The sequence below is a fragment of the Lepidochelys kempii genome, chromosome 9, assembly GCF_965140265.1.
Source record: "Lepidochelys kempii isolate rLepKem1 chromosome 9, rLepKem1.hap2, whole genome shotgun sequence".
Lineage (NCBI taxonomy): Eukaryota > Metazoa > Chordata > Testudines > Cheloniidae > Lepidochelys > Lepidochelys kempii.
This window is the reverse complement of record NC_133264.1, coordinates 27,781,019-27,793,744: the sequence shown is the minus strand read 5'-3', so window position 1 is coordinate 27,793,744 and position 12,726 is coordinate 27,781,019. Positions and strand designations below refer to the sequence as shown.

The window sequence follows — 12,726 nt, the reverse complement described above, 5'->3', positions numbered from 1 at the left end:
CTTTGCCACCACTGGAGGGCTTTAACAACAGACAAATGGGTACTGAAAATTATTCCTTATATCTATCTGATCAAGTTTCTGTCAATCCCTACTCACAAACCTCCTTCCCACTTCCTTTTCAGCGAACAATCTCAGAGGGAAATTCTGCATCAAAAAGTGGATTCCCTTCTCCATCACAAAGCTATAGAAAGAGTTCCACAATGGCACCTTCAGGCACCCCAACCTGGGACCACTGCAACTCAAAGCCTGGTGTTTTGATGCGCATCAGGAGTAGAGCATTTATGTTCCAGGGTGGTTCAATCTATTCTCAACCGAAGTAGGAAGGATTCTATTAAGATATGCTATTCAGCCAAGTAGAAGTGTTTCTCCTCTGGAGCATGACACCGCCAAAGTTGAGTGGGATCCCTGCTATTCTAGAATATCTAGTTACCCTTAAAACATCTAGTCTCTGTTAGTTCCCTATGGATTCACTTAGCAGCAATCAGCGCTTTTCATCTCCCTATCAACAACCTCACTATCTTCTTTCATCCCACAACAACTGAATTCCCCCCCAGAATTCACCCCAAAACTAATTTCAGAGTTTAACCTGAGTCAAACCATTTACTTACCAATATTTTTCCAAAACCACATGCCTCTGATGAGGAGAGAAGTCTTCATTCTCTAGAAGTCTGAAAAGCTCTGGACTTTTATCTACAAAGAACAAAAGCAGTTAGCAAGACACCTGGACTTTTTGCTACCATAACAGAGATCAGGCTGTATCCGAGCAGAGACTTTCTAAATGGATCTTTGGCTGCATTATCCTTTGTTAACAAATAGCTCACATCCTTCCCACAACGGGGATGAAGGCCCATTCCACCAAAGCACAAGCAACCTCTGCTGCATCTCTGTGAGACATACCTCTACTGGAGGTATGTCGGGCAGCTGCCTGGAGCTCCTTATACACCTTCACAAGATATTACACTTTGGTCCAGTCTTCTACTACTGATACACTTGTGGAATAGCAGTATTACAGACAGCCATCATTTCTGCATCCTTCCACCAACCTCTTGTTTGACTACTGCTTGCTAATCTCCCATGTATGGAATTCACATAAGGACCATCACTCAAAGAAGAAATGGAGGTTACTTACCTGTAACTGGAGGTTCTCCGAGATGTATGGTCTCTATCTGTAGCCTACAACCTGCCCTCTGTCCCCTCTGCTGCTGCTCATAACTGGATTTGTGGCAGAAGAAGGAACTGGAGAGGTGCTGGTCTGAGCCGTCCCTTATACCTTTGGTTCAGAGCATGAAAACAACTGCGGATGTGCAGACAAATGGACACTGCTTACTAAAAATCTCCAGACTCAGGCACATAGTGTACATGTGTACCCACATGTGGAACACAGATAGGGACCACACATCTTGAAGAACCTCCAGTTACAGGTAAGTAACCTCCATTTCCCTAGAAACTAGAAAATTTTTTGAGCATTCTGGTAAGCTGTAGTACTTAAGTACTTAAAGCATTAACTACTTCCAAGGTTAGTCAGTATTATTATCCCCAGTGTATAGCTGTAAGGACTTTGCTATGCCATTCTCCTGATCTGGGCGATGCTCAGATATTCCAGTACAGAACCCCTAGGTCAGACAGATATGTAAACTGAAAGGGTAAGAATAAATTATGCAAAGTTGGATGTATAAAACTGGGTATCATGAGGTCCTGGTCCATGACTAGGTCTCCTAGGTGCTATGGTAATACACATAAATAATAAGAATAAATCCATTTTGAGGGGAATTTAGATAAAATGGCCTGCTTTTCTGAGAAACTATCTATGACTAGTAGCTCTGGATTAAGGTCTATATAATTTTAGATATTCCTGATTTAAAAAATTGTCCATGTGACTCAACAATGGGACTAGAGGGAGTCCACATCTGAACTGAGTTAGTCAGTCCCTTTCTGAATCCCTTTCCTTTCTCACAAAGATATGCTATTTAGGGAAGACTTTTGCTGATAGGGTGAGGAAGTGACTTGCTGGTAATTTGTCTCCACCTGCTGGCAGAAAGCTTAAAACTGAATGCATCAGATTAGCCTAGGACATTTAAGAAACTGCATTTACACAAGTAGAAAGAAATTAGTTTCACAAATTTACATGTCCTATCCTCACTTCCTCACATTTATATCTCTCTGTCACTTTCTGTTCATCTGACCTTCCTGTTTCTTTCTGCTCCCTTCTCTGGTTCAGTTTGTAGCTGGGACACTGTAACTTGTTTTATCTGCACATGCACTCATTAATTAAATCCATCTTTGAATGTGCCCATCAGTCCGTTGTTTTGTCCACCAGGATCTTCAAGGAAGGTTAGTTGCTGCTGCTGCTGGTTTGAACTCCCTCAACGAATTGTGCATTTTGCAGCATGTGGCAGATTTCCCAGAGCTGCCTACAGTGCAAAAGAAAAGCTGGAGGTTTCCCACTTGACTCACTTCCCTCTCCTCTCCCAACCCAAGTTTGTTGCTATCTTCTGAGGAAAAAAATTGACTTAAAAAGATTTGTTTTTAATTCAGCAAAATTCACTTCCCCGTCTTTTAAATGAACATGGACAATGGCTGAGCACAAGAACTCTCATCTTTGAGGGATTTTGGAACACTAGGCCACTGGTAATATTTCTGCAAGCAGCACTGCCTGTCATCACAATCTTTTCTTCAAGGACTGCTCTCTGTGGAAAACTCAGATGTGGGTGCTTATCCCTGAGATTTCCTGGGGGGAGAGGAAGTAAATGTCCCCTCCCCTGTAACCTGCAAGGGGGACTTCTTAGTGGAAATAGGGAAATCTGACCGTAAATAAAAACTGGTTGGGATGAGACTAAGAGACAGTGAGACAGAAATAAGAGTGGGGAGAGAATTTAGTATTTGCTAATGGAGGGAATTAAGTTTTCCTGTGCATATGATTATTCCATTAGTACGTAGAATTTGAGTCTGTAAAATTACCTAGAAGAGTGCTTTAACTTAAGGATACTCAGCCTTTAACAGCCGTGGAGCCGTTTTGCCAATGGAGTTGCAGGGTCACAACATTATCATGTCCTGAAGCTGGGTTGTGATAGTTGTATCATGATGTTTGGCAATGCAAGTCAGCATGGTCACAAATTTAAGGACAGTCAGATTCTGAATTTGATGGTACCTTCCAAGCTCTTTATTACTCTCCAAGAACTCTTTGGCGTAATGCAGAAGCTGCTCTCCTCACTTCTTTCTTTCATCCTCTTTTATTGAGGCTTATATCAAGATCAGCTCTGACTAACCTACTGAATGGGCTGTGTTACATCTCTTGGGTTTGGGCCATGTCAGAAGTTATTCTAAGATAGTACCCACATGTAATGTCATTGCCATGTTCTGATTTTTCAAGGAGTTGAACAGCTTTGTCACCATATCAATAACTCACCCATGGCCCCGCTTGAAACACAGTTCTGTTAAACAGCATTTCTGACTGGGCATTTGTTTTTTCAGACATTCCTACAATTCACCATAGACAGCTGTGATGGGGTAAATACCCCATCTTGTCTCTGAAAGAGTTAACTGGAGCTGGTGAGGCCAATTAACATAGCTGGTTGTACCTAGAGGATGGGGATGGGCCAGGTCTAATTTGAACATGAGTGCCTGCTGGGGGGGAGGTAGGTGGTTAGTATAAAGAAAGGGAGCCTGGACAAGGAAGAGAAACTCTAGTTACTCTCTAGGATTAGAGAATTGAGGAGAAAACCTAGAAAGTTAGCCCTAGGAATCTCTTCTAAGTAGAGAAGTCTGCTAGGAGTCCAGGAAAGAACTGGAGCTGCTACCAGAGTGGAGTAAACTCTGGTAGTGAGCTGTAATAAAAAGGCAGGATGGGGACTTCCAGGGAGAGAGAGACCTTGGAGGTATTCAACTGAGGTATTAAGTAAGGGACATGAAAGGTCAAGCCCCAGAAGGGCAGAAGATAATTTGTAATCTTGGTTTGGGGATTTGTTGGCAGGTTCCAGGAGAGAGTTCTGTGAGTCCTAGTGCTGAAAGAAGGGTGAACTTGGAGAGGCCTGCTAGCAGGCTTGGTAGGAAGAAGTCCAGGGAGGAAGCAGCAAGGAGCCTGATGGAACAGACCTTGGCTGATGGTTATAGGATCTGTGGGCTGGCATAATGGTAAATGGGCCTGCGTACCCACCAGCCATGGGAATGGGAAAAGGACTACTGGATGCCCTGAGAAAAGGGTATGTGGGCCATGCAGCCCAAAGTTCAGGGGTAAGACCTTTTATAAGGACACAGGACTTGTTTTGTTTTTTTGTTAGACTTTGTTACCCTAGGAGGGTGGGACTAAAATGTTGTCTGGCTGGAGGGCTAAGTCATGCAAAGAAGCAGACCACTGTGAGTTGGGAGGCACTAGATGAGGAGAGATGGATATGCCATTCCCAGTCCTGTAGGGGTGTGCCAATGGTGAGTTCACCCTTCCTCAGCATCACTTTATTTTCAGAGGTATTTGCGCACGGAGACCTGGCTTCACATCAGTATTACTCTGGGCCATCTCAGGCAGCCATTCTTCCCTGGCCACCTGTTGGCATGGTAAGAACACCTCTAATTTCCCAGAATTTGTCCCTCAGAACCTGCAGTTCTGCCCACCCACACCAATGGGGCCTTTAATATTGCTAGGGAAAGTTGCCCCACTAGTTCCCTATGTGTTTTTACAGTGGGCCAATGAAACCTACTCCCAGCGTAACAGCATTAGAAATAATTCTCTCCACAACAAACATCTAACACAGAGGCCTCAAGTTTAGTGAAAACTGTATTTACCTTGCCATTTGCAAGATGGTGATTAATAGTCACCTGCAGTAATCTCCTCCTTTCAGAGTATCCCAGTGTAGTTTAAAAAAAACAAACTGTCACAAAGCTATTCAAGCCTCTTATATATGAAAAGCATCATCCAGGAAATAGTGCCTTGGATATACGGTTTGTCAAGACAAGTTGACAATGTCCCTTTAGAAAGCCTGTTACATAAAGCAGGTTCCCAAACTGTGGTGCACAGAGCATTTGGTGGTAGTCCATGGAGCAGTGGCTAGTCACATGGTGCTGGCTCCTCCTTGTAGTTTCTGGCTGCCATTTTGCACTAAAAGAGAACAGTGAATACTTTTCTAATCTTGTTTTTCCACCTAAGCAATTGGTGTAATTGTCACAGGGAAGTTATCTGATTAAGGTTGGATTTGCAAGTGATTTTCACAATCTGGAATGGAAAGAGTGATCATGTATGAGACAACTTCTCTATTATACTTTAGTATTAATACCTAGCTCTTAGAGAGCACTTTTCCTCAGAAGATCTCAAAGTGGTGATTTACACTAGGAAAAGATTTGTGAAACCCTGATTTAAAAAAAATAAAAAATAAATGCTAAAATCTAAGACAAGAGACTTTCATGTCGGCATTCCTTTCTCCTGCTGATAATAGCAATTGTTGTATTCATGTAAATACCTTACTCATTACATTTGGCTTTTAATTTTTTTTTTAAAAGGAATTAAGGAAACAATCTATTTGTTTTCATCTCATCATATGTGGTTTTCACTCTGCAAGTTCTTGGATAATCTTGCTGCTCTTGCTCTGCCATCAAAAGCTGAGAGTGTGTGTCTATTTAGAGTTGCTAATCAGGGCTAATTTGTCATTATAGAAAGATGACTACCCAAATTGCTGAAGACTTCTGCTGTGTGATTAACTGATCTGCCCACTGGGTGTCACTGTTGATATGGTACAATTATTAAAGTGATGTAAATTGTTTTCCCATGCAAGTGGTATTATAGTGTATGGTGGAAGGGCTTGAGTCAGGACCTAGAAAAGGCTACTCCTGCCCACTTCTTGTCACTGCTTAAGGGGGACTAGAGGATGATTCCTAGTACTCTACTTTGGAAAACTGCTTTACTTCCCCCTTGTCCACACCTATCAAGGCCCCTCCCCTGTATCTTTCTCCCCTTACATAAGTGTAACTCCTACTTCTCCTATGAATTGAAGCCAACTCCTCCTCCCACCACAACCCACAGGTACTATCCTATATCATATCCTCCATGTGACTGTAGAACAGTACTTCCTGCTGGTTAGAGCAGGGGACTGAGCCAGAACAACACGGTTTTTTATTGCTTACTTTGATCGCTATGTCATCTTGAGCCAGTCACAACCTTTCTCAGCCAAAGTTTCTCAAACTATAAAATGAGGATAACTCTCACTCACCAAACAACAAAGGATAGCTGGATCCAGGCCAACATTCAGGGCTGTTCCCCTCCGACAAGAGCCCTGCTCATGTAAATTATCAGGAGGCCTGGTGCATGTTAGTGGTTTTCTTCCAGCGATACAAAGGTTTCTGAATTTTTATTTGTGTGATATCACAGCCTATTAGGACATTAAATATAGTAAATTATAACAAACATTGCTGAGCCACACAATCCAATTATGGAAGTCTGCTTCTTTTAAAAGCAGCTGGATGTGGCATTTACTCTAACTCGGCTGTGCTGCATTTCAGGAAAGCCCTACAAGACAGGAAGAAGAAAAAATACAGCTACAATGCAGAAGAGAAACTGCAAGCTACACCATGTAGCTACAACTGTTTTATTTAAGAATGATGCAATGCTTATTTCCTTTTGCATTATATGCATTAAGATTTTGAAATGAATATTGTTTTATCAAAGATAAGTCCACCAAATCAACTAAAAATGTGATTCTGTTCATAAAAGCATTGGCATCTCTATGGCTTTAAAAGTTTAGCATTGTAGAAGCCCAGACAAGCAATAACTAGAAAGCAATGAGTCCTTCACCCCTAAATTACAAATACATTATTTTAATATGCCCATGTGCTTTGGCTTCATGGATACATTAATTAACCCAAAAGTGTGGCTACAATCCTTTTTTTTAATGCAAAAATATTGATAGATACCATCATGCAAATAGGGGGAAGACTCCCTCACTGAGAGGGACCTCCTCCCAATCTCATTCAGCTACATCTATATGGTAAAGAGGAAGTAACCCTCAACCCAAGATAAGTGCTGAAATCCATCCTCCCACACCTCCCTGAAAGCTTTAACACTTTCTCAGAGCTCCATCCCCTTGGCTATTCCAATTCAGTGTTCTGGAGACATGAGACAGTTACAATAAGGAACTCAGAAGATTTGAAAGTGACTTTTTAGATACCCACATATTTTATTCCTGGCAAAAGCAGAGATGTATAGATCCATACAAAAACAAAACCTGCATGTAAAAACCCACCCTCCGGCAGCTTCACCATTCAGACTCCTTTGGGTTTTTGGTTAGTCAGGATCCCCAGATCCTCCTCTCTTTCTGCTCCTGCATAAGCTCTTTCTAGTTTTGGTCCATTGGTCAAATAGTTCCAAGAGCACATGTGATTTTTAACAGCAGCTTCTAATTTCTATTGCTCCAACCTCCCTTCATGGAATAACTAGTTTCTTTTATTAAGGAGTTTGGCCAAGCTATGTTCATTGTTCTCCTAAGGCACAGTCATTCCATGTTAATGACTTCTTTGTGTAGCTGCTTCCAGACAGGATGTGCAATACCTAACCTGGTCTGTCAGCAAAAAGCTGATTCAATGAATATTGAGGGTTAGTTATACATAAATCATAAAAATTAGAATTTGTAAGTTCTACAAAGGTTTCCCCCAACAATCTAACTGAAATAATTCTATTCATTTAATCACTTCAGGAGGTTTCATAGTTTCCAAGACATTACAGAAAAACTCACTCACAGATTAGTCTATTGCTGCAGCAGATTCTGTATCATAAGAAAAATATTGGTAGTGTAATACTAAATGTTGAATGAAAATGTATCCTTGGCACTAGTCCAGTAGGTATAGTGATAGCCTGGTTTAGGGACACTATTATAGGTAATGTTCTGACTGCAATTTAATTCTAAATTCATACAGCAGTCAAGCTGAAGTTAATTCAGGAAACTGGCTTATGATGCAAAATAAGACCAAATCCTGCCTCACTTACTCACTAATGATCCCACTAATATCCTCAGGACCACTCATAAGGCAGAGGACTTTGTTCTCCGTTGCCTCTAAAGCAGTTACTATAACATGACCATCTGTTGACTTGCATTAACAGAATAGTACATGGTTTAAAAAAAAAAAAAATCAAAGTACTTACCTGTGCTATGTTAGATTACACCAGTATATTGCATCATAAGATTTGATAAACTTTGTATTTTTAGATAACATTGAGACTTCCCTACATCATCTGTTTGCAAAGAAAACTAAATCCAAGTTTGAAAGCAGTGCTTGGGTTTTAAGTGTAAGCAAGCCTGACTCTTTGACACTTACCCATTGACTGTATTAAGTAATATTTGTTGGCAAATAGCTACCACTAACAAAATGATTAAGATTTGGAGACTAATTTTTCTTCAAGTTTCTATAATAAGACAAGTCCCATTTTTTACATATTTGGATAAAAAGACATGGTGCAAAGAGGAAAATAACTAAAAGCGATTGGCCCTATACATGTATTTCATAACTGTAATCAGAGATGCTCCAGTATTATGGGAAACATTTTGTAGCTAACCAAATATGGCCCCTACCATGGACTAGGTCTTTATCTGACAAATCTGCATACTGATTTCTACTGATTTCAGTAGAGCTAAGCCACTTTGCACCAGCTAAGGAGCTGGCCTTATATATAATGTTAGTGGCTCTATTAATAGTTTCTAATGATCAGACCTGTTTCTCATTTAAGCATAAGGTTTAATACTTAGTGAGATGGAAACTGAATTAGGTTGGCTAGTTCATGCCCCTGCCAATGCAAAATTAGGCCCTAGAGTATAATTCCTAGTGCTTTATTAAATCTAACCCTGTTTTAAACAGTGCTTTTTATTAATTCTAAGTTACATAGCAATGCTCTTTCTGGGTTAATGACCAAATTGTTACCATACATGACTCGTATAAAAACTTCTCCTTAGTAACTGTACAGCCAAAACGAGGTATTAGTCGGGAATGAATCTGACTACAGTTTCAATCCATTTGATTAAAGAAAAACTAGAATACTTAGCCTTATGGAAACTAGACACTACCATTTTCCAACTGTAATAGTGTGTTAAAGTACATTTATGATACTCAAAGCTATAAACTCATTTCTTTCTCATTCAAGCTATGTGGCTCTCACTATAACCACATAAGGCTCAGTAACATCAAGATCATCATCCATGTCTGATTAAAAATAAGCAATTACTCCATGTTTTCTCGAAACTCTGTTGTGGGATTGTTATACCATGCTGGAGGCAGCCAACTCGGCTACTAAACAGCAGAGTATAAAAAAAATTATTCACACTGGACTGAACCAAAACTTAACATCTCATTTAATCAAGCTTGCATAAACTGTTGAACAACATAAAATGCAGCAAAATTGATATTTAAATTCATTCTGAGTGATACCATAGAAAGGTATTGACAACTCTAACAAAAAAAATTAGGAGCTAATTTTCCCATTAAACCAGAAGATTTAGTTTGGAATGGTCAGCACCTACAAGTTTAAAAGGGAGACAATTCACATTTTAAAAGTAATTTATTTAAAATAGTACTGCAATTGTACACAAACTTTCTCATTTACAAATTATACCAATTTCCAAGGACAGAGAACATAACTTGTCTGGCTAAACTATGGGGCAGATCCTCAGCTGTATAAACTGTCATAAGCCCACTGATTTCAAGTGGACTTAGGCAGCTGAGGATCTGCCACTAGGTGGTTAGTAACACATCCCTATGAAAGTAGCATAGCTTATTTTTCTAGTTAATTCTTAATGCAACCAAATTTGAGTAATACCCCCTTCTTCTACCCAAAAAACATGCTGGAAAAACAGACCTTTATTTTCCCAAAAGAAGTGCACAATGGAAGACCGACTCCACCTTTAAGTTAGACTTAGCTATTACAAAAGGTAGTTTGACAGCCTACGCTTTTGAGAGACTTCTGCAATAAACTAGGTGTGATACATTGCATCACAAAGATAATTTCAGTCTTATACACAAGGAAGTCAAATCAGATTTTTAGGGTTATTTGAATGCAGCTGGGGTGTTTGATGGGGAAATATTTAAGTGATAGAGACAAAGGCAGGTTTGGACCCAGTAGCTTGGTTCACATGAAAACATGTTACTTCTCTTTGGAGGTATTGTGTGCGTGTAAATGGCATGTGTATGATGGTTGAGTGGTTCAAGAAGTATTTACAGCCAAGTTATACACTGCTGCCAACAAAAGTTTAACACTGACAGTCCCAACAGCAGCATTTATCACAGCTGCTATGCCTTAACTTGTTAGTACTAAAGCATTCCCGAAGCAGTTGTTGCCTTGTCATGTTTAGTCAGCCTCATCAAGTAAAACCTACTGATTTTACATTAACAAACACTTGTTTTAGGAGGATAGTCTTGCAAGGGGCATGGAATAAGGTGTTCCACCATTATAAGCGCTAATGCACTGCCACATGCTATAGTAAAACTAGGTGACAGCTACACATGATGTTCCATTTAGATAAGCAATGTAATGCAACAAAGCCCACTCAGCTTAATTGAGTGTGCTTTAAATTCATAGTACAGCCACTAAAAGAATCCCCGCTTCTCAATTTTAAATAAAACCAGTTCCATTTATACATAGGGTTAACAGATCTCAAGACTGGTGTTTACACAGATGTAGTAGTTCCTACATACCTACACTGCATACAACTTAACATATCTACAGAAAAAAAAATGTATACTTCACTAAATAAGTAGGTCCACGATTGTAGATCAACAATAGAATTTTATTGCTTTATACATGTGGTGCTTTTCAAGGCACTGTGGTATTGACTAGAAAACTTGGAATGCCTTGTGAAGGAACCTGGAATGACATATGGCCAATATGGAAAATCGTTCTGGAGCAGGACAGTATCATGAATTAAGTTTTCAGACCAGGGTATCAAACATTAGGAATGACAGTTCATTGTAATTCACAGGAAGATGAAAATAACTTGTTTAAGGTCAGCGCCTTCACATGCCCATCCTGATACTCTGAATAATTTGGAAGATAGCTGCAAAAGAAAAGATGAATACAAGTGATGCTTACCAAATAGGCCAAACAAATCATAGTTAATACTTGCAAGAATCAACAGACACATCAATCGCACACATTCATGAAGACACACAAGTTTTTTTCTTAAATGGCCAATTTTGAAAAAAACTGCCAGAGATCCCTTTAAAGGGTATATCCTTTGTATTCGTAATGGCTTAAAAGTTAAGGCTCCCCCTATTTATATGGATCTTTTCAGCAAAGGAGACTGATCAAAGAAGAAACAAAATACTGTCTAATGTGAAAAGAGAAGTTTCTCTAAAAAGTTAATCATAGATATATTACTAGGAACCAACAGTAGGCACTAAAGATTGGTTACTTTGCTTTACCCTGTTAAGTACAGTGCTAAAGCAATAAAGGACACAAGTGTAAAAACCCTACTTTGAGTGATTTGTTACTTGATCCTTTAGACTCTGTTATATAATACAAATTGCATGGCTGAATGCCATACCTTGAGCAAGGTTAAGGTTGATAAGCTCAAAACAGGTGCACTACTAACAAGATATTCCCAATCACAGTGTACAGGTACTCACTAAAGTTAATATGATTAGCAGATACACATCTAACTTGCTAATGTTAGGTTGTTTTAAATATTTTTTATAGCTTTCTCATTTATATAGTAAAGTCATTTCCAGATGACCACTGTGTTTGTTAAGATCAGTAACTACACAGAAAACCTGTAAGTCTATGTGTGGCTTTTTGCATCTTTCAAGATTTGTCATTTAAATTAGTTCCTCTTTAACTCTTGCCAGGGGGTGGCAGTGAGGAGTGACACCACCTGGGACACCCATCTCACCTGCACACTAATCAGTACCTCCTTTCAGTCCTGCCCCAAGAAAGGTCAGTCACCTGCTGGGCTTTCTCCAGTGATCAGAGGAAGAGCGGGCACAGCCACAGGCCTGGGAGTTGTTCCAAGAGGACTCTGGCCCCGCTGCTCACAGGCAGGGAAAGGCCTGGCCTCCCTCTCAAGTATGGAGGGGGCACAGCATGAGGTGACCCCTATGCAACGCTTACCTGAGCCACAAACCACAAAGATGAACAGCGCCAACAACCAGGGCCCCACGGATGCCTTCTCCTCGGGGGCGTTTCTCTGCAGGGAGAGCAGCAGCATCAGGGCCAACTCCCCTCCAACCAAGCCAACCCCCCCTGGCTCTGAGGGCGCGCACTGACCCACATGCTCCGTCCCCACAGCTCCCCATGCCCTGCCAGGTCCCCACCAGATCCCAGAGGGAATAAAGCAGTTCACCTACAGGGTCCTCCTACCCGCTCCCCCGACCCCGCTCTGGGGCACTCTCCGCCCCCGCCCGCCAGAGCACGGCTAGGGGCCCCCGCCCGTACCGAGGTCTTGGCGACGTTGCCCCGCTGGGTGATGTTCTTGCTGTGCTTCTCGTTCGCCATCCGGATCCGCTGCTTCGCCACCATCTTCCCCCCGCGCCGCCGGGGGCCCGGGCTACTCCTCCCCGCTGCTCTGTGGACGTGAGAGAAGCGACCGCCCCGGCCTGGCCACTCAACCGCCGAGTCTGTGCCGGGCTGGGGGGGTCTCAGGCACTCAACGCCGCCCGCTTCTCCCAGACCGCTGCCAGCGTAAGCACTAAGATGACGTCCCGCCCAGCGGAAACACGCAACGCGGGGAGGAAGGGGGGCGGCGGCCACCCGGAAGGGCAAAGGTC

General features: G+C 41.4%; 1 protein-coding gene across 1 annotated transcript; it reads right to left on the bottom strand.

Moving 5' to 3' along the window:
* Nucleotides 1-10,730: 10,730 nt before the first annotated feature.
* On the bottom strand, nt 10,731-12,720 carry SERP1 (stress associated endoplasmic reticulum protein 1). Its single transcript, XM_073359701.1, has 3 exons — nt 12,395-12,720; nt 12,071-12,146; nt 10,731-11,018 (listed from the first exon to the last, which is right to left on the bottom strand). The coding sequence occupies exons 1-3, from the start codon at nt 12,476-12,478 to the stop codon at nt 10,978-10,980; spliced, it is 201 nt and encodes a 66-aa protein (XP_073215802.1). The 5' UTR covers nt 12,479-12,720; the 3' UTR covers nt 10,731-10,977.
* Between the last annotated feature and the right edge of the window lie 6 nt (nt 12,721-12,726).

Coding starts and splice junctions, on each gene's coding strand:
- SERP1 (XM_073359701.1), bottom strand. CDS start 12,478: ATGGTGGCGAAGCAGCGGATCCGGATGGCGAACGAGAAGCACAGCAAG. Junction 12,147..12,394: donor GCAACGTCGCCAAGACCTCG/GTACGGGCGGGG, acceptor CTCTCCCTGCAG/AGAAACGCCCCCGAGGAGAA. Junction 11,019..12,070: donor CTTTGTGGTTTGTGGCTCAG/GTAAGCGTTGCA, acceptor TTTCTTTTGCAG/CTATCTTCCAAATTATTCAG.